The sequence below is a fragment of the Natrix helvetica genome (assembly GCF_964273705.1).
Source record: "Natrix helvetica genome assembly, chromosome: 10".
Classification (NCBI taxonomy): Eukaryota; Metazoa; Chordata; class Lepidosauria; order Squamata; family Natricidae; genus Natrix; species Natrix helvetica.
The window spans coordinates 1,143,285-1,164,307 of record NC_138561.1 but is presented as its reverse complement, the minus strand read 5'-3'; the positions used below and the strand labels follow the sequence as shown (position 1 = coordinate 1,164,307).

Sequence of the window (21,023 nt, the reverse complement as noted above, 5' to 3'; positions counted from 1 at the left end):
ACTGGTTTTTGCTAACCTTGTGAAGAGGCGAATCTGTCATCTCCATTAGTCATCTCTAGTGCCAAGAGGAAAAAACTTAAAATTAAACGCCAGCGCAAAGTAGATTTTTTTATTCTCAAAGTCACATGAAAGTTTATTTTTAGCACATAATTGACTGATGGATTGATTACCGTGTTTCCCTGAAAATACAACAGGGTCTTATTTTCTTTTTACCTACAAAATATGGCTTGGGCTTTATTATGGGGGGAGGGCTTATTGTTTTGGGGTTGCCAGGCGGCTGCTCTCTTGCGAGGGGGCTCCCAAAGAGAGCCTCAGGGGTGAATGGCTGTGTTGCACTGTCGCAGCAGCACAACACAACAGCCATGAAGCCACCACGCTCACGAGCAGCTGCCCGGCAAACCCCCTTTGCAGCCGGGCACAGCGCCATTCACTGACCTAGGGGTATCGTCAAGCCGCGTGAGCGCCTGTTCGCCACCGCCCAGCTTCCGCGGCTTGGCGCCTTCCAAATGCCAGTGAATGGTGCTCTGCATAGCTGGAGAGGGGGGGTTGCGCGAGCAGCTGTTCCGCTCTCACTCACCCACCTCCTAGCCCCACGATGCATGGCCCAGCTCTCATTACGGAGCCAGGGCACCTCTGCCGCTGCCGCCGCCATCCCAGCCTGGCTTTTTCCGCGGCTTCCAACCCGAGTCTTTCAGCAATGGCCGCTCATGAATCCTACTCAGGATTGTCCATTGTTGATGTGGTTCAGTTCAAAGTTCAGCACCATTTTGTGGGGTCATTTATATGTCTGTCTATGTCTGGCCATTCAGCCCACTTGGCTTTCCATTGGGAATCGATGTTAAAGTTTTTGGACAGATGTTGTGCAAGGGCCAGTGGGGTTCAGATGAGTTGCAAAGAGGCAGGATACATCCATGAGTATCTCTTTTGCTTTTGAATGCAAATGGGAATAATTAAAGTCTTAGCATTGAAAGCCGTTTCCTATTTCAGAAACATCGTCGAATGGGAGAGAAAATTCCAGTGAAGAAGCTGATAACAGCAGCCTGGCACTGATCACTCCTGGCGGCTCTGGGGAAAAAGACCCCACAGCCATGACTATGCAACCAGAACTCCCACCCTTTCCATCCAGGGGGATTCTGGAAACGGACCCCCTGCCCATGAAGAGTGTGAATTGGGAGATGCTTCGGAGTGGGGCTGCCTGCCTGCCAGGTAAAGCCCCCGAAGGTTGTTGCCGTCTTCATGATTTGTGAAGGAGGCAATGGTGATTTGGGAACCTGAGAAATGCTTTCACTTTCTCACTGGAGATTGGGTCTTGGCGCGTAGGCCCCCCTCCCCAAAGAAATAGCCTGAGCCTCTGCACCCCTGAGGGGGTCTCCCTCCCTGGGACAACCAAGATCTGGCCTCCCCATGTTGCAGAGGGACAGTTGGGCTCTAAGCAAGAGCAGGAGGAGCTGACCTTTAGGCAGTCCTTGTAGAGTGAAGGGGTGGACCTGAGGCTCTTTAAGAGAACCAGCCTGAGTTGGCAGCTGGGATGGGGGACAAACTATTCCCCCCAAAAGTGTTTGCAGCCAGACTCCCAGCGAGGCTCAGGAAGACCTGCCACCAAAGAAAACAAGCGGCAGTCTACGTGGGCCCCTCGGATCCAATTCTGCTTTCAGAACCAGATCTGTGTAGCTCTGAGTTTGTGTTTCTCCTGATCGTTTTCAACTTCTACCATCTGGGTATTTCAAGTATTTTGCCATGTTTGCATCTATTCATTCATGAGATAGGTTGAAGAAGCCATTCCTTTGTTCCTTTGCAGGGCCACTTCAAGGGGGCCTTGGCTCTTCTTTTTGCCTAATTAGTTAGACAAATTAAATGGAGCTTCTTTCTCAGGTACCAGAGACAGATCTGGACGTGCCGTCATCATCATCACAATGAGGAGTACAATTTGGTTGTGCCCGAACTGCAATGCCAGTGAAATAACACGCCTTCTCCTGTATTTACTCAGCATTCTCAGGTTTGTGGGGGAAGGCAGGGAAGACCCAGTCAGCCAGGGTTCTGTGCACGGAAGACTATGACTCTTCTGTCAGTTCTTAGCTTTATGATGGTAGATTTCCAGGCAGTGGAGAAACACGGATATGGTGGCTCTTAGCTGGCTTGGATACTTCCGTGTCCTCTGGGAATCCCAGATCCAGCAGCTTAGATATGTCGCTATAATTATTCCCAGGTCTGTGTGAATATTCTCTGATCTCCTCAAGGAGTGTTTTGAACAGCTGTAAACCCTAATTTCTGTCTCCTCTTTCCTTTCATGCTCAGGCCGGAGCGCAAAGCCTTGGGTTTAACCATCCTGGTAGATGCCCGCCAATCTTCTCCAGTCCCGGCTGTCTTCACGGCCTTAGGCACTTTGCAGGTGAGACTTCCTCCTTCTGAATGCTACTCTACCATTTTTGGGTGCCCACTGGGCACACAGAGCCATTGTTTTCCTTTCCCAGTTCTTTGCCAGCATTCCATCACACCAGATCCGGGTGCCCTGAAAGTGCCAGAAGCATTTGGGTAAGAAACTGCTCACATGTGAAGGGCCGGGCCTTAAGACAAGCACTTCCGTTTGGACTCATCCTTCTTTGTTAATAGAGAAATGGAGACAACATTCCTGCCAATCCTTATTTAGCTGGATGTCAAAGAAAACGTTTGACTGGAGCAGGAACCATTAGAAAAATGCATTTTATCATTGCAGGAGATCGTCCCCCAGTGCATCCAGAGAGCCCTGCTGCTTGTGGAGAGAGAGACCGCCTTCCAGATAGAAAAGCCAGCTGCTCTGCAGGTGCGAGGAGGTCCGGAGTTCAAGAATCCTCGACCCCCATTTAAAGGGGCCTGGAGGGGGGTCTGCTTCTATGGCTCCGTATTCCAAGCGTGATTTTGGAAAGGATGAGGAAGGGGTAGAGCAGCCCCAGAGCAATTCTGTTCTCGGCCTTTGTGGCCCATGTAAACCCACTAAATAGGCAGGCAGCCATTGCAGCCCAGAGGAGGTCTGTTCCTGGGCTGCCTCTCCCTGTTTTCTCTGCTCCTGTCAGCTTGCACAAAGCCTCCGTTTTTCTGTCAGTGCCACTACTGGTCCCTTAGGTCCTTGTCCCTCCTGATGGGTGAAAGTTGCAGGATGATGACCGCCAGGTGTGTTTCGGAAGTGATCAATTGTTCTAGGAGGAGGCATTTAAGGAGGCCCCGGTTTGCCATCTCCTACCCCCCACAGCTGGACAATTTCTGTCCAGTTTCCAACCTTCCCTTTTTAGGAAAGATGATAGAAAAGATGGCTTTGGCAGCTTCAGAAGGTCTTGGGTTTCCTGGTCAGGATCCAGGCTCAGTTGTGAGACAGAAATAGCACTGGTCACTGTTGTTGATGATCTCTGGCAAGAGTGGGATGGGGGTGTCAACCGTCCAACTAGCGAACCCAAGGAAAGTAAGCACACTCAGGCATCTTAAAATCCCCAAAATGAAACTTTATTGGATACCCCATTTCAGCATTGAAGAATTAAAACCAGCTCTGAGGTTTTCCCGTGCAATGCTACGTAGTTTCCCCTTCTTCTCACCCATAGAGATCACGCTGGCCAATTATGAACCAGTCTTTTGTTTTGAGAACGGTTCATTTCTCCCTGAGACACCTGAAGTAATGTCCTTGGTGGGTTCTTGGCTCACACAGTCTATTCTTGGATTGTTTCTCACCTTCCCTCCCCCCAGTTCATTGACAAGTTAAAAAGCAATAAATGTTCAAATGGTTCAGAAGCGTTTCAAACTTGACGGGTTGGTGCAACCATCCTTCCTCTCCTTGGCCTTTCAGCAGCTTTCAATACCATCGATCACGCTATCCTTCTGGGCCGGCTGTGGGGTTTGGGACCGGGCTCCTTTCTACAAGGACAGTCCCAATTGGTGTTGATGGGGAACGCGAGACCAAGACACGGCTGCTCCTTGTTCTCCACTCCTCTTTAACATCTACATGAAGCCACTGGGTGGGATCACCATGGGTGCAGCTATACTCAATTCTGCATTTCCACCTTTGGTGGCCCAAGTGATGCCGTGGCCCATGGCGCCCAGAGCCTGTGGGGGCCTGGATGGGGGACCACATCTTTGGCTGAACCTTGGCAAGACCAGATGGCTTTCGGCGCTTGGGGCTCCAGGATCCGGGATTTTATCATCTCCAATTCTGGATGGGGTTATGCTACCCCTGACGGATCTGGTCCGCCACTTGGGGATTCTCCTGTCTGCGCGACTCCTGTGTGACACTTGAAGAGCAGGTAGCAGTTGCAGCTAGGAGAGCCTTTGCACAAGAGCCTTTGTTTTCTGGATCAGGAATTCAAGCCCTGGTCATCTCACGCCTGGACTATTGCAATGTGTGCTACATGGCCCTACCCTTGAAGAGCATTTGGTAGCTGCAGTGGAGGCAGAATGCGGGGACAGAGGCAGTTCCTGGGGCCCCTGGAGTGGCCCATATTTTACTGCTCTTCCATTAGCTGCATTGGCTGCCAGTTTGCTTTCAAGTGCAATTCAAGTTGCTGGTTTAAAGGCCTTCATGCCAAGGGTCCAGGTTATCCGAAAAACGGTGTCACCCCAATGGGATGGGCCCCCACTCTTGTTGGTGTGGAATGCTGTGGAATGTCAGTCCAGGATTTTCGGCTGACAGGGTCCAGGAGAAGAAGAGCCTTTTCTGCTGTGGCTCCTGCCCTTTGGAACGCCTCTCCCCCCCCCCCCGGTAAGATTCGCACCCATCATTTTGACCTTCTGTAAAGGCCTGGAGACTGGCTCTGCCTCTTCACCTGGGACCCCAGTTGATGACCCTGGTGCTTGCCATCGGATGAGGAAAGACCTCTCCCCTTCATCACCATCTTTTAACGGCATTGAAATTCATTGTTTTATTTTAATGTGTTTTCATGTTTGCAAGCTGCCCAGAGTCATCTCTCACAAGATGAGCGGCACATAAATTTTTTAAAATGAATAATAAAGCCAGAGAGCTTGTATGGATTGGAGGTCAGTGAGTGCCAGTTTTCAGTCCTGTGCAATGTTTGGGGATGTGGAAACTGGTGTGACATGAGGTGCCTCTCTTTTCTCTTCCACAGTGGGAACTTCTCAATTCCTTGAAGTCCCTCCACAAACATATTGAGAGCCAGCAGCTGCCTCGAGAATTCCGCGGGTCACTTCCCTATTGCCATCAGAATTGGCTGCACTTCCAAATGGTGAGGCAGGCACGAAAACATAACCTTTGAGTAATGCAGAATTCCAGGAAATCTATACTTCTACAAAAAAGTATTCTCTCTCTCTCTCCCTCTCATCAGTTTTCTGAATGCTTGCCTGTTTTGCCACTGAATAGTATGAGAAGCAGGGTTGAATGTATAAGAGACTGATAGACAAAGTGGGGGGGGGGGGTGTAGAGTGCTCTTTCAGGTTCGAAGAGGGTGGGACACAAAGGTGGATCTCAACTCCCACTTGGGAAGCACAGAGTCTAGCGGGGGGTGGGGGGGAGAAACTGGGAGGGTGTTTTTTAAGTAACTCTTGAGTGTTGTCCTGGGATGCCACTTACGCTTTGCTACCAGTTTTTGGCAGTGCCTGTCTTCAAAGCCACTGGGAGGGGGGGCGCCCACTGGGCAGATCCTAGGGGCATGGTATGCTGGCCAAAAATGGAAGTTACAAGACCATTTTTAGAACTCCAGGACTCCACAACCCAAAGTTAGAGCCAAATTGGGTCCATAGTGAATCTTCTCCAGTGGCTCCCTGTCAAAATCAATTTGACAGACTGTCTGGAGGAGCCTTAGAACAACGGCTGCTGTTCTTAAGCCTCTCCTGCTGTGGCTGCAAAGGGGATTCATGAGAGAAGGGCTCGGCCCACGAAGGCCCTGCTCACCAGGAAGGGCGGCCCTCCTGTTTTCCCCAAAGCCCCTGGATGGCCCTCCATGCTTTGGGAGGAATAGTCCACAGAGCCAGAGGAGGAGGAGGACATGGCAGGCGGCATCAATGTCTGGCAGAAACCAAGCCCTGCCTTCCGTAAGGCAAGCCTCCTCATACCAGGTGCCAAAGGTATGGAGGCGGTGAGTGCCATTATTAAAGGAAGCACAAATTCTTCAGGAGAACAACAGATCAGATACATAGATATCACGAAGCCAGAAAATCTACAAAAGAGGAAATGCCAAGATTAGGAATGAGTAAGGCAAATTTCAGATTTAAAGACCTCCGGATCCTCCGGATCGGCTCCCAGGGAAGAATGGGTGCAGGCTGATCTCCAGGTGCCAGAACTCTGGGCTGCCAGGATTGCAGCTAAAAGGAGGGCCGGGTCTCTTATTGAATTGAAGGTGTTGCAGCAGGTGAGCGTGTTTGCTTGAGGAGGTAAAAAGGCAGCAGGAGGAGTCTAGAGACACCTTTTCCAATGCACCCATTTTATTCAGAGCCTTGTCTGATGGGGGGAGCTGCAGCTCACAAAACTTACATCTTTGCATACAAGGTGTTGATTGTAAAAGGTGCCAGCAGTTTCCTCCTGAATCTACTTTTTCATATCGTAACATGACATGATGGATGACTAAATGGTATTGACAGTGAACTGGCTGCAAGTGCCCCCCCCTCCAGCATTTCCCCCAAGTCAGCAGGGTTCTGGGATTGGGGGGGAGGGGTCAGGCGATTCCCTTTACACAGGTAGGACTGATATGAAGTTCTGATAATATTCATGCAAAGATCAACCGTTGACTTACCTGAACGGTCCTTCTATGTGCGCTGCTTGGGGAATCCAAGCATGGGACATGCCAAAGCAATGAGTCTCAAGGGCGGGACACCGGCTGGTCAAGGGCCGTGGATGCAACAACCCTCTGTATGACGTGCCGCCCAAAGGAAGCTTCCGCCAAGGCATATTGTCCACTTTGTAATGGCGGATGAAAGGTGACGGGGATGACCAGGTTGCCACCCTACAAATGTCCTCCACCGAGGCCTGAGTTGCCCATGCCGCCGTGGTGGCAGCACTCCTGGTGGAATGGGGAGTGATGCGCCTGGGTGCTGGTTGAGATTGGGATTCATAAGCGAGGGCAATGCACGCTTTCAGCCAGCGCCCAATGGTGTGTGAAGACACCTTCTGTCCCATGGATGTCGGTTGGAAGGACACAAATGGCGCTTCTGATCTCCTGAATGCTGCCGTGCGCTTCACATAGCGACGGAGCGCTCTGCGAACATTGAGATGATGCCACTTCCGTTCCAGAGGATGTGACGGATTGGGGCAAAAGTCTGGAAGGATGAGTTCATGTGTCCTGTGGAACAGGGAGTTAACTTTCGGCAGGAATGCCAGGTCCAATCGCAAGATGACCCTATCGTGATGAAATATACGGAGGTCCTCGCGCACTGAGTTCCGAGACCCTTCGAGCGGATGTAATCGCCACTAAAAAGATGGTTTTGAGGGTCAACAATCTAAGACCGAAGGTACGAATGGGCTCGAAGGATTCAGCCGTGAGAGCCGCAAGTACGAGGGGCAAATCCCACGTAGGGTAGCGGTGGACTACTGGCGGCTTGAGGTTAGAGGCGCCCTTGAGAAAGGAATGGACCCTCGGACGCGTTAATGGCGGTCCGCTGCGGTCCGCACCGACTCGAGAGCAGCGAACCGACTCTCACCCCGGCCACACATCAGGAAGGAGAGCAGCTCACCGACCCTCTGCCAACCACTCCGCTCTGGTGCCCCACTATCAAGCGGTCTGGCGCACGTTCCAGCGACCACTAGAGTCGTGAGAAACCAGAGGTAACTGGAGACACATTCCAGCGGCCACTAGAGCCACGAGGAACCAGAAATCACAATTAAAGTCACAATCTTAAATAAAATAAAAAATCACAGTCCCAGAAGGAATCCAAGTGAAATGAGCTGATTTTGTCTATTAACCTAGAGGAGAAAAAATTCTTGTGTTTCTTTAAGGCTGGACTGAGTTAAAAAACTGAACTACCCAGTCAGAGGAGGTGTGGTCAACAATTACATAACTCAGTCTCTAGGCTAATGGACAAAGTTAACCCATGCTTGGATTCCCCTCGCAGTGCACAGGAGAACAGCAAACATTCAGAAAATGTGGAGCTGGGTGTCTCTGTTAAGAACATTGGTTTCCAGGCGTTTAGGAAGGGAGGTTTAAGAAGAAAGATGGTTTCCTTTCACTTGGGGCGATGGGTTAAGCCAGAGGGCCGCAAGGAGTGGAGCACAGGGGCCCCTGGGGCGGTATGCCAAGAGAGGCGGCTAGGATTGTGCTGGGGAAGACTTCTGACCCTGGGCAGCTCCATGTGAAAGGCAGGCAAAGCCTTTTCCTTGAAGAGAAAATGGGGCCTCCCCCAGGACCTTCGCTTGGGTTCGGGAGTTGCACCCGGCAGCTGGCTTGTTAACCCACGTGGTGCCCTTGTGCTGACCTTGCAGCGGCTGCAGCACTTGCTTTCTGGGTGCCAAGAGGCTCGTCTGCTCCTCAAAGAGGCGGTAGAAGCAGTGGAGTCCAGCAGATGGCCGGAGAAACCCCAGGTGAGTCCCGGGTGCTGTTCCGGTAAGAAGCAAAGGTTCCCTGGGCCGAGGGCCTGCGGTAATGTGACGCACTGTTTTTAAGAAAACCTCCTCCAACCTTTGGGGTGGGTGCAAAGGCCCTGGAGGCGCCAGCCTCTCCCTTGCCCAGCGGCCCTGAAGGTTCCTGGGGCTTGTCTGGCTGGCCTCCCTCGGGTCTCCATCCCAGAGCCTTAAGCCCCCGGTCTTTTCTTGACCCCAGGACGCCGGTGCCCTGTGGAAGAGCTCCAGGCAAATGATGACAATGGTTCTGGACGACACAAGGCTGGCCAGGCTGCGGCTGGAGGGGGGCGCCCTGCTGGCCAGCCTCAAGAAGGAGGAATCCTGCGCGATGCTGTCCGAGGACTGCAGGTGAGCCTGCTGTGGGAATATTGGGCAGGGGGGCCAAGGGAGGGGGGAGGAGGAACCAGGCTCTTCCACCTGTTGTGCGTCCTGCTCTGTGGGGATCATTTCCTCTCTGCCCCCGCAGCTTTCCCAGTCTCTATTCTTCATCTCAGCATCAATTCCCATGGCTATCTGTCTCAATCGACGGAACTGTGGTCCCGTCACTGGACAGGGCCAATGGCCGTAAGCGCAGGCTGGTTGCCAAGCGCTTCCATGGCCCGGGAGTGGGGGGGCATCGGAAGTTCAGACTGGGCTCTGTCGCTTTGGGGGGTTTCATCAGAATGTTGAACGGTTGCTGAGCGACTGGTCACAAGTCAAGGACTATCTGAAATCCCTTTTTCTGTCACAGGCAGTCCTCAATTACGACAACAGTTGAACCCCCCAATTTCTGTTGTTGAGTTTTGCCCCATTTTACAAGCCTTGCCACAGCAGTTGATCACTGCAGTTCTTAAGCCAGGAACACGGTTGCTAAATGGCTCTGGCTTGTCAGAGGATCACCAAAGACGATCCCATGACCTGCCGCACTGCAACCGTCATAAATAGGAACCAGTTACTTTCGCCCCTTTCATGGCGGTTTCCCTTCTTTTCCCGGGTTGTTTGTCTGGTTTCCTCTCTCCCCCAGTAGTAGGTTTTGGTCCCATCTTGCTGCGGCAGTTTGCTGTGATGTGCCCCTCCTTCCCACAACGGAAACAGGTGATGACTCGGGGCTTGCTAGTAGACCAACTTTTCCCTCCTTTGGGAAATCTTTGGGGGACCTTGGGGGGGGGGGAGAAGTAGCCTTCTCTTTTTCACTGTCAACACGGTACTTGTCTCGGGCCAAATCAATTTCCACATCCGCTGCCAATTCATACCAGTCCTGCAATGTGCGGGGGGTGGGGTGCCTGTTTACACAGTTCTGGTATATATCTTTGTTTAAACCGTCCATGAAGCCATCCAACAGGGCTTGTTCGGACCAACCCCTCATATAAACAGACAATTCACGAAATTCTTGCGCATATTCAGCAACTGGCCTGTTTCCCTGGGTGAGGGTTTTAAATTTTATTCTGGCTTTTCGCTCTGTGAGAGGATCATCAAAGCGTTTCCTCAGGGCAGCCATAAACCGATTGTAATCTCTCAGTAGGGGGGAATTTGCATTATGCAGAGCAACCATCCAGGCAGCTGCTCTATCTTCTAATGCCAGGGTAACAATTCTTACCTTGGCTTCTTCTGTAGGCAAATCCTCGCCAAACTGACGCATGTAATTCCACACTTGAACGAGAAAAAATCCTAAATCTTTTGCCTCCCCACCGAACTTCGTTCCAAGTGGAGGAACTTTGGCCATCTGGCGTCTGTGGGGACCCCCCCCTCTTGGGATGGCTCTGGCGGTCACTGCTACTGGGGTTGGGGCTCGTTCATCTTGCTCATCACCCCCATCCGCGGCCCCAGTCTCTCTCGGGCAGAACAGACCCTCTGCAGTTATCCTCTCTGTTTCTGGGAGAAGATCTTCTCTTCCAGGACCACTCTCACATAAGGGTCGTCTCTCCCAAGCCTCTTCGAAGAGTTTCATGGCCTGAGACATCATAAGGTTCTCCTCCTCGACCCCCTGCCACTCAGCAGCTTGTCGCCTCTGTCTCCGTGTGGTGACCCCAAACGGAGTTTCCTCGGGATCATACTTCTGCCCCACTCCCAATGTCCATCTGGGGCGAACGGATTGTTCTTCCAGGTGTAGTCCAGCCATTCGCTCCGTTTCCAGAGGGCAAGAAGATGCAGTTGCTCCCACGTCTTCCTCCTGGTCGCTGCCTGGGTGGGACATTCTTTTGAAGTTTGAGATTTTATTGCACTCCCCTCGGAAGGTGTTAACTCCGGGTTGAATGAGAAACTGAGATCTTGCTTAATGTCAGTGCAGCCTCCATCAGTAACCAAGAAAGAAACCACTCAACTCCATTTTTCAGAATTAAGAGTACTTTTACTGGTTATGAGTAGAAAGCAGCTAGCAAAGCAAGATCTGAGGCAAAAGCGCGCGTAATCATAGATATCAATATGTGACCCAGCTACCTCCCCCTAGTAACCCCATCCCCCAGTCCAATCCGCACACCCCACAGGTGTCATGTGGGCTGCAGCTTTCAAACCCATCATCAGGTTGGTATGCCGGACGGTTGGCCTTGGCGGCAATTCCACTATCTGCAGCATGCACAGTAGTTGGTGAGAAAACGACTCCCTTCTTCATTCACTCCTGTGCTTAAGCTTCCCCTCCCAAATACCATGTTATCTCCCCCCTCCCCGTTTCAATGGCAGCCGAAAGCAAGCAGCAAAGCAGAGGCTGACACTAAGCCTCTGAATGTTGATCACGGGGAGTCTGAGAATGGCCATAAGTGCCAGTGCAACTTCAGAAGTTCACTAAATGAATCGTCGTAAGTAAGGACTACCTGTATTTGCTCTGTTAAGAATCCTCTTGTGGCTTCTGCTTTCCTCTTCTGCCATTCCTCTTCTTCAATCTGTAATCCAAGATAGGAGAAAAGTGAAAGTAAAAAGACTTTCTCTCTCTTGGATCCTTAATTCTTTAGTCTCATTTCTCACTCTAGTTCTGTGGTAAAAAAAAATTGATTTTTTGCAAATTTCCCCTCTTTCTTTAATGAAACCAACCGATCACCCTTTTTAGCAAGTTTAAACAGTCCTCATTCCCACTTATGTATTAATTAATTAAATATCAATTATTTAAATAGTATTTTAAAGGAAACCCTATTCTATATGTAACAGCCCACTTAATCTATTTTAAAGTTTCTTAAGGCAGATTTTTGCCCAGCTTTTTGCTTTTATTTATTTTTAAACCTTTATTTTAAACTTCTTTGCTTTGCTCTGCTGCTCACAAGGTCTCTGTAGCTTTTTACATTACTGTAATCCAGAAGTGGATCTTGAGGCGACCCTTAAACAATCAGCTTGATGCTTCTTCCGCTGCTCCCAGTGTCCCACCGGTGAGCCACCTGCACAAGGGAGGGATTTCTTGGTTTCTCCTTATCTGCTCCGCTGTCCCTGGCTCCCTCCCCAGCTGCCAATCTCCACCTGGGCATCATCTCTGCTCTTTGACGATGGGATAATCCATCCTTTTCTCCCCCTGGAAGTCCACCTCCCTGGCTCTTCCCATCTAATAGTTCAGCTGCCTTCAACCAAAAGCGAGATTCTCCCTGGGAATCTTGCAATGAAATGTATTTAAACCAATTGGATTTAGTAATTAACCAAGTGATCCTGCAGGGATGCAACTGAGGGAATCCTAAAGCCTTTGGATGGGTTGGGAGTGGTGATAAGACTCACTGCAGTGCTCCATAGAATCTCCAAATTGTGTTCTGTCTACAGCAGGGGTGTCAAACTCAAGGCCTGGGGCCCTGATCCTGCCCGCAGGGTGCTTAGATCTGGCATGCGGGGCCACCCTGGAAACAGTCAAGGACTGGCCCGCGGTGCTTCTGCCAGCAATAACGGAGCCCCATTTTCACTGGCAGAGGGTTGCAGGAGGCTACCGCAGCTGAAAACAGAGCTGGGGAGTCTATTTTTGCTGGCAGAGCGCTTGGGCCTCCACAGGCACCTGTGACACAAGGGAAGTAGAGCTGGCCACGCCATCCCAGTCAGATAACCCTGATGCGGCTCTCAATGAAATCAAGTTTGACACCCCTGGTCTACAGAGTTCAGGCAGCCATCTTAAATCTACTCTGCTCTTCAGAAGCCATTTTATGAAGCCTCTGCTGTGATCAGAGGTTTTCCTTCTGATGGGCATGTGGCACAGGGCATGCCTCTTGAGATTCAGGGGTTGCAATAGGAGTGCTCCAATAATAAAACTCAATACAGGCCACTGTGAGCTACACGTTGCAAGGTCACTGTCATTCGTTAGCAAAGAAAGACCTGGTCCACTTCTTTTTCCAAGAGGATATTTTACTGAGAACGAAGAGGCTACACAGAATAGAGCAGGGAGAATCTGTTGGTGTCAGGGCTGCCTTCGATCTGTTCCTAGGAAAGAAAACCCTCGACTCCATAAATTCAGAGAAAAGGTACCTTTATTCAGAACGAAGTGAATGCAGCAAAAGTCAGCCAAGTCTCCCCATCGGTTCTCAGCAATTCCACTTTCAACCCACCTGCATGCTTCCCCTCCCAAATGCCCATTGCTCCCGCCCTCCCTGCTTCCATGGCAGCTGGCAGCAAGCTTGAAGGAAAGTGATGATGATCAAGCTGACAGTTGGCTTGGTGTGAAAACAGTGCAATTAACTTTTCCTTTTCTCCTGGCCCTCCCCCTGTTATCAGTCAATGTCCAATTAAAAGTTCTCAGGTTGTTTTGGAATGGGACCCTGTGTTCACAGCTTTGCCGCCTTTGCATTCCTTTTGCTGACCTTGTTCTTGATTGATGCTCCTCAGAGTCAGGGCCAGCTCTGCTTCAATCCCCCTCCCCTCCCCATCTCTCCTCCTCCTGCCACTGGTAATGTCAGCCTGGCAAGATACCAGGGGAAGCAAGCAGCAGAATGGCAGCCACATTCTTTCTCTCCTAAACTGTTCCTGAGAGCAGTTCAGTCTTGCTCCGGAGGGGGGGTCTGTCTGTAATACTCCATGGGTTTGTTCCATCTGAAACATATTTTAGCTATATGTTAAATAATGCTCAAAAGACATTGGACTTGCCAGTATTAATTTTTGAGGAGTCTAAGAAGCAGTGGTGAAGATATCTACTCTGTCTTTCTTTTCATACTTCTCAAGACTGGCATACTTCCCCAGACTGATCTGATCTGCCAGGCGTGCCTGCCTTAGCAAGCTCACCATTGATAGTGGGCACCATCTGGAACTTGATTTCTCAGATCCTTCCATCGTTGATGCTCTTTTCAGCTTTGTGATCCAGCATGATGTCAACAGCCAAGTCTGATGCTGACCACAAATCCTAAGACAAGTAGATATTTTGAGTCATGCAAAGTTAATCTCAAGGACTTTTGAGACTGTAGAAACTGTGCTTCCTTCTTCACCTAGACCAGGTGCTCCCAGGCAGTTTCAGAGCAACTTCAAACAGGTACTGACCCCTAGTCAACCCTTCCACCTGGCCATTTGCCATCGGCCCCCTCATCCGTTCCTCCCTTCCCATGATTTATTTTACTTCCAGGCTATTTTAATAGTGACATGACATGGGAATTCTCTTCAAGGGTTTCCAGCATCCAAGTAGAACTTCATTCATCAACCACCTTTGCTTTTCTCTCAGAGATGCCATGAAAGTGGCTGGCACGCTTTACAACGACGTGGACGAAGGAATTCACCAGCTGGTGCTGGTTTCCAACAGGCGCATCCAAACCCTGGAGCTGCTGATGGAATTTGAAGCTGTGGAGCGATGCTTTCAAGAGGTCGGTGCCAGATGTTTTGCTGTGTTATCAGATGGGCACCTGTGGGCTGCTCTGAATTTGGGGGAGTAAAGAATAGGCAGCTGGACCTCACATTTTCAGTGGACTTTCTTCTGACCTCCAAGGTCCCTTCCAATTTGTTATTCTGATAATGTAGAGATGTTATTGGGTAGCTCCGTGAAATTACTGTGAATTTGCAATGACAAAAACAATATGAAAAGAAATCCCCCCCCAATCATTAATAATTGCTGTGGCATTCATGGACTGAGATGCTCTAGGGAACCTTAGTGACCCCAGTTGTTTGCTGGGTGGTTTTAGAGGGGTCTAGGACTGTTCGCCTCGTACCCTTCGCCACCCCTTGTTCGGCCCCGGGGTTCCACCCCCAGCCATGACCTCTACCATTTCTCCTCCGCTGAAAAGACCCTAGCAAATGGGACCCAGCCTCTTCAGTCCCAGAACCTTCATCACGGGCCATTCGGAGAAATACTGCTCACCCCGGCCTTTTGGGCTCAGGGGACAGTTGGCCACCAGCCAACCGGAGGAAGGGAAAGGAGAGGGAGGGAGGGAGGGAGTGTTCCCTGGAGTTTCCTCTCTGGGATTTGTTTCTCCACCCAGTTGCCTCAGTCCAAGCTAGAAAACCGTTTGCATCCCCCCCTTCCTTGAAAATCCTTTGGATTCCCCCCCCCCCCACTTGCTTGAAAACCATTTGCATTCCCCCGCCTCCTGAAATAGGACAGGACGACACAAGGGCCACAGGAAAGTTAAACACAACCGGCTTGGGGTGTGGAGGTTGGGGAGGTAATAATTGATTGAATCAAAGTAACGGAGCCAACAAACCTTCTGTCTTTTCAATATTGTGTTGTCCTGTCACATTTGGGGGGGGGATGGGATCCAAATGGTTTTCAAGCAAGTGAGTGGGGGGTGGGGAATCCGAAGGATTTTCAAGCTTGGGGATAGCCTCTTGTGAAGCCTTGATGGGGGTGACGCAACGGTCCCAGTTCTTCTGGATCTTCATGTAAACTGCAGAGGCGGAGGAGGGGAGCAACTGTTTTGAGGTGTTTACTCAAAACTATCTTTTTGGAATAACAACTATAATAAAAAAATGTCATTAGGCCACATCACAATACGAAATATCGATAGAACAATAATGAAACCAAAGGGAGCACTAAAAAGGATGCAAGTTCTATTTCTGTATTATAATTTACCCCAATCAAATCCACCCATGGGGTCCTCCTTTGTATTCATTTGTTGAGATCAACAGCCTTCTCCTAGGGAATCTGTGGGCTCTGAGCCCCTGTTGCCTTCATGTAAGGGATCTCTCTGTGATCCAAGAGCTTCTCTTCCGTTGACTCAGAGAATATATAGGTGCTCCGTGCTGGTTTCTGGACGGATTCAGGCTGGCTCTGCTCGTCTGATCAGGGCCTTGGGGGTTCTGCCTCTTTCCCTGGGCTTCACGGCCATCGCCTAGCAAGTAACAGCCCACAGCTGGAGCCAGAGGGGCCAACATTTTTTGCCTCCTTTTCCCAGATCTGCAGCTGGATCAAGAACGTGGGCGAAAAGCGCCTCTTGGAGCTGAAGAGCCTGGAGGATTCTCTGGATGGGCTGCTTCAAGCCAAGAGGCAGTTCCAGGAGTTTGCACTGGTGGCAGATGTGAGTTCCACAGTCCATGCATTCTCCCACCCTCTTATATGGTGCTTCCTAGGCTAAATGTAACAATAAGGAATATAATACAACAGGACACTAAAATGGTGTAAAACTGTTGAATAAAAATAATGTTCCTACAAAAGGAAGGAAGGAGGGAGGGAAAGTTCCTGTTGGGAAAGCTGGGTGAAGAGGTGAGGTTCAGCAGATGCCTTCAAGAAAGGGCTTCTTCTAGGTGCCTCCCAACTTTCCGGGGAGAGAGTTGCAGAGGCCCCCCACCAGCAGAGTCCTCTTGTGACTCCCCGGGGTCTGTCACAGGGCCTCATGGTTGAGGTTCTTTAGAGTCTTTGACTTCATAGCCAAAACCTTGAGCCTTGCTGGACAGCTGACTGGTGGCCTCAGCAGAGGTCAACCCTCTGTCCTGCCCCTTGCCTGCCACATTCTGCAATTTGGACCAAGCGCCTTGCAGTCATCGAAACACAAGATTTATCACACGTGAGCGTTGCAGGTGGGCTGTTCCTGTCCATTCGCCGTTTGCATGTCACCTGAAGCTGCCAGTGGATACTTCTGTCCACAGAGGTGACTTGGGGCTCTGAATGGCAATGGCAGCTTCGCAGTCCAGGTCCTGAAAAAGGAACCCGTCTGTTAACTGGCCCTATCCATTACAACTAATGCAGGTGTTACAGAGACAGAGAGCTGAGTGTTATTGCATGCTAGTGATGTCCAGAACGTTGCAAGACTGAGCTCGGGGGTTAATTAAAGCTGCTAATTGACCTTGGAGACAGAAATGGGCCTGATCCCATCTACAGCACAGTGCACCTTTTATTTATTTCATTTATATCTATTTTTATAAACAACTCAAGCAGCAAACATATTCAACACACTTCTTCCTTCTTTTTCTTCACAACAACAACCCTGAGAGAGACGGGGGGAGAGGGAGGGAGAGAGAGAGGGGGAGAGAAGGCAGAACTTGAATTCACCATTTCCTGCTTTCTAACCCTTTCTAACTTCGCCATTAGATCAGACTGACTCTCTTTTCCATAACCCTCTCTGGATTTAGCCAATCTTTCTAGAAAATCACACCTTGGCTCCTGGAGGCCTCCTCAGGACTGGCATCTGGAGCAGGGCAGGCGGAGGGTCACTTCGCAGTCGTCGGCTGGCCTCCTGTCCGTGTGGAATGCAGTGCTTGGCTAAGGAGCCTGCTCTGCTTTGCTTTCAGGAATGTTGCCAGAGGGGATGGGAAGCGCTGAGGAGGTGGGACGGGGAGGAAGATCCACTGGCCAGGGCACATCAGGCAGGCTGCAGAGCCCAGCTGCAGGAGTACAAGAACCAGCTGCTGGGATTCTGCAGAGAGTTGGAGGCCAGCAGGAGCCGGATAGAGCGGGCGGTTGAGCTCTACAGATTCTTGGAAGAGGTGGGTTCTTCTGAAGAGATGCAGCCAGTACTTTCCTCTTTCCTACCCTCTCCGGCAGTTAGCTGCCCCTCTTGGCTGGTGAGACCCTCCTGACCGGGAATCCAGCCCCACCAGCAGCAGAGAAATGGCGGCCCGGCTGCAGAGGCTGCCTGTTGAGCTGGGAGACCCCCAAAGTCCCTTTGCCCTGGCACGGAGGGCCCCTTCCGTGGCCACAAGTTCAGGGTTGAGAGTCCCTTCTTTGCTTCCGACCGTAGACTTGGAATTGCTGGACGTTGTCCCGCTTGGGTCTCCAGCCTTCCTCCATGATCCCAGAAGCCTCCCGGGAGAACCGGGCCTAGCTTGACAGGCTCTTTGATCTCCAGGCACTTTTTCATTTCCTTTGAGCTTTTGTTTCTGTTCCTCCACTGCAGGCGGACAGGTGGGCAGAGGAGGGGATGCAGCTCCTGGCCAGCCTCAGTGGGGACAACGGTGTTGGGTCTCTGCAGAGCCACTGGGAGCAGCACCCGGGCACGAGTGACTCCCAGTTCCAAAAGATGAAGAAGCTGGCCTGCCTGCTGCCGAGCACGGATCCTCTGAAGAAGTGGCAGCTCGTCTGGTCCAAGTGTCAAAGGACCAAGCTGGGTTTGGAGATGAGGCTAGAAGCTGCGCTGAGGACCCAGCAGTCGCCGGCTCCCCCCAACCTGAAGCCCCCAGAAGAGGGAGAGTCCTGCTTGGCCAGTCCAGACAACGGGACTTCTCTGGCCAAAGTTCCCAACCTGGCACCTCTACCTGAAAAGCCAAGTCAATGGTCCAGACGGCCCGGGGGCTACACAGGGGACCCTTGCAATGGAGCTGGAGAGAGCCTGGGCCAGGCTGCTTGTAGCCATCCTCGTCAGCTGGCTGTTACTGACGGGAGAGCCCCTCTGGAAGCCCCTTCCTCTACACAGCTCTTCTCCAGAAGGATGAGGAAGGCCCGGAGTGCTGGCCTTCCCAGCTCAGAGGGACCTGGGACTTGGGCTGACCCCAGCCACTCTGGCAGCAGCCCGCAGCCGGTGGGAGGGTCCTGGGAAGGCCAGCAGCCCCTCCGCTCGGCTGCCTCATCTACCTGCTGTCCGCAAGAGGATCAGAGAGGGAGGGGCCCCGTGCCAGAGGCAAGGAGCTGGAGCAGGTGTGTGTGGACTGTGCTTCCCCAGTCATGGCAGTTGGTCTGTGTCTGTGGATGGACATGGACACAGCAGGAAGCTGGTCTCAGAGTCATGCTGGCTGCAGAACACGCTGGCCCTGGTTTCTCAGCGCAGCCGCTGACTGAAGGGGGAGGAAGAGTGTGGCCCTTAATGCAAGAGTCTGTGAGGGACCCTAGAGAAGGGTTTAGGGGAAAGGACAAGGGCCCAGCATAGATGGGCAGGGCATCTGGCAGCTTTACGATGGGGGAGAAGCCTCTGTGCCTTGTTCAGGAGTTTGGTTCTTTATTTGTATTGTATCTATTGATGTCAGCCTCTTTGCCCCTTGCCAAAGTCTCATGCAGTTCATGGTAGCCAAGTAGCAGAGCAGGTTCTTCCAGGAACAGCTCTTGGCCTCTTCCTTGCATTACATTGTCCACATCTTGCCGCACCCTGAGTATTTCCTGGGAAATGCAAAAGACCCCCAAGAACAGAGCTGCCTCTGGTCCATGGAAAGGTGGATGCCAGTCCAGGAATATGGCTTTCCCCTCCTGTCATGAAGGCTGGCTGGCTCCAGTGTTCGGCTTTGGCGGCCAGCTTGTCACTCCCTGATGGCCCTGCACCTTTAAGGCTCTTTTCTCTTGAGCCTCAGAGGGGCAGACGACCAGGCAAAGGTGGGACGCAGCGCTTGGAAAGGCCTCGTGCCAAAATATGCCCCTCTCCTTTTCCTGTATTGCAGCAAACCGCAGCATATCATGGAGGAGATGGTGACGACAGAGCAGGAGTATGTGCGGTCTTTGTGCTACATCCTTGACAACTATTTTCCTGAAATGGAGCGGCTGGACCTGCCACAGGACCTGAGGGGAAAGCGAGGCGTCATTTTTGGGAATTTGGAGAAGATGCACAACTTCCACAGCCAGTATTTCCTGAGGGAATTGGAGCACTGTTGCAGCCATCCTCTGCGTGTCAGCCATTGCTTCCTCAGACATGTAAGAAGGGACGGACGGGACGGGGGGGATTTCCTGGGTGGAGCCGTTCTGGCCCATCACGGTGCAGAGGAGAAGGTGAGCCAGCAGCTGTTCCAGATGCTCCAATCTAGAGCAAATTTGCAGCCCAGGAACGTCCCTGAAGCATGCCAATAAAATGGATTTTGAGCATAAAAGATTGATCCCTCATCATGTTGTTCTTGCCACAGAATGAATGAAGGGTGCAGGGAAAATCTGGTTGCCATTACTTGAATGTTAATGGGTAGTCCCACCCTCCCCACAGGCCTTTCCTGGCAGTTACAGGGGTCTTGGAAGGGTTTTTGTGGGGCTGGAGGCCAGTTGGAGCAAGTCAGGAATCCTGGCAGAATTAAACGTGTCTTTTTGTCTGTCTACTACCCACCTCCGTCCTTTTGCTGAGAGCACGGAGTGGTTGCCTTTCCCCTCTGACTGCCTGAAAAGGTACCTGGGGGTGGAGAGGAGACCCCCCCCCCCTTAGTCTGTGCTTCTGTCCTTTCTTTTAGAAAGATCAGTTTGGGATGTATGCCCTGTATAGTAAAAACAAGCCCAAGTCTGACTCATTGCTGGCCAGTCAGGGAAACGCTTTCTTCCGGGTAAGTTAGTCAACCTCCTCCCTGGGAGAACAATGGCTGCCCTGCCCGAGAGAGCAGTGGCCCTCCCTGAGGTCTGGGGGCACCTTCCTTCTGAGACCGCTCTCCTTGGCCGGCAGTTCAAGCAGAGGCAGCTGGGAGATAAGATGGACCTGGCCTCCTACCTCCTGAAGCCCATCCAGCGCATGAGCAAGTATGCCTTGCTCCTCAAAGATCTCATCGGGACGTGTGGGGAGGCCCAAGAGCAGGAGCTGGCGTACCTGCGAGCTGCGGAGCAGATGGTGCGCTTCCAGTTGCGGCATGGAAACGACCTCCTGGCCATGGATGCCATCCGCCACTGTGACGTATGTATTGACCAAGCAGGTCTATGCGCGGGGCTGCTGCGTGAGGCGGCTGTTGCCAGGCTTCTGCCTCCACAGGGCCAGGAGTTCCCCTCTCAAGTGGGCAGCATCATCCCTCGCCAGCATGTGGAATTGGTCCTGCTTAGGACCTCTGGGAAGGGGAAGCGGGGAGGCTTCATCCAGCTCATCTTCCGCGGCACCTTTGGGGTCTGTGGGTCCCTGAGAATAACTGACCTCCTGGCTCCTCTGCCTAGGTGAACCTCAAGGAGCAGGGACAGCTGATGCGCCAGGACGAGTTGAGCATTTCTCTGGGCCGAAGGAAGTACCAGCGCCATGTCTTCCTCTTCGAAGACCTGATCCTCTTCAGCAAGCCTAAGCGAGGGGAGGGCGCCCTGGATGTCTACATCTACAAGCGTTCCTTCAAGGCAAGGACTTCTCCTGCCCCGGGGGGTGCAGCTGAGTCGGTAGGGTGGGCTGCACAAGAGGCAGGCAAGAGAAGGCGCTCTTGTCTCCAGTGGGCCTGGGTCACCGATTTAAGACGCACTCCCTTGCCCCTGGATGTCTGGGATGTCCCATGGCCAGCTTTTCTCTGGTTTTCCAGATGGATCTTCACATTGTGTGACCTTTTGAGGGGAATAGGTTTTACCTTGTCA

General features: G+C 51.6%; 1 protein-coding gene across 1 annotated transcript in view; it reads left to right on the top strand.

Moving 5' to 3' along the window:
* PLEKHG4 (pleckstrin homology and RhoGEF domain containing G4) overlaps positions 1 to 21,023 on the top strand; it is a 43,612-nt gene that overhangs the window by 6,040 nt on the left and 16,549 nt on the right. The window contains exons 3-17 of the mRNA XM_081962876.1: positions 988 to 1,206; positions 1,873 to 1,996; positions 2,296 to 2,389; positions 2,714 to 2,800; positions 5,085 to 5,201; positions 8,387 to 8,485; positions 8,724 to 8,872; positions 14,106 to 14,244; positions 15,769 to 15,891; positions 17,102 to 17,296; positions 17,707 to 18,443; positions 19,175 to 19,424; positions 19,943 to 20,032; positions 20,149 to 20,373; positions 20,625 to 20,795. Coding sequence (XP_081819002.1) covers positions 988 to 1,206; positions 1,873 to 1,996; positions 2,296 to 2,389; positions 2,714 to 2,800; positions 5,085 to 5,201; positions 8,387 to 8,485; positions 8,724 to 8,872; positions 14,106 to 14,244; positions 15,769 to 15,891; positions 17,102 to 17,296; positions 17,707 to 18,443; positions 19,175 to 19,424; positions 19,943 to 20,032; positions 20,149 to 20,373; positions 20,625 to 20,795 — 2,819 coding nt within the window. The remainder of the gene's footprint in view (positions 1 to 987; positions 1,207 to 1,872; positions 1,997 to 2,295; positions 2,390 to 2,713; positions 2,801 to 5,084; positions 5,202 to 8,386; positions 8,486 to 8,723; positions 8,873 to 14,105; positions 14,245 to 15,768; positions 15,892 to 17,101; positions 17,297 to 17,706; positions 18,444 to 19,174; positions 19,425 to 19,942; positions 20,033 to 20,148; positions 20,374 to 20,624; positions 20,796 to 21,023) is intronic.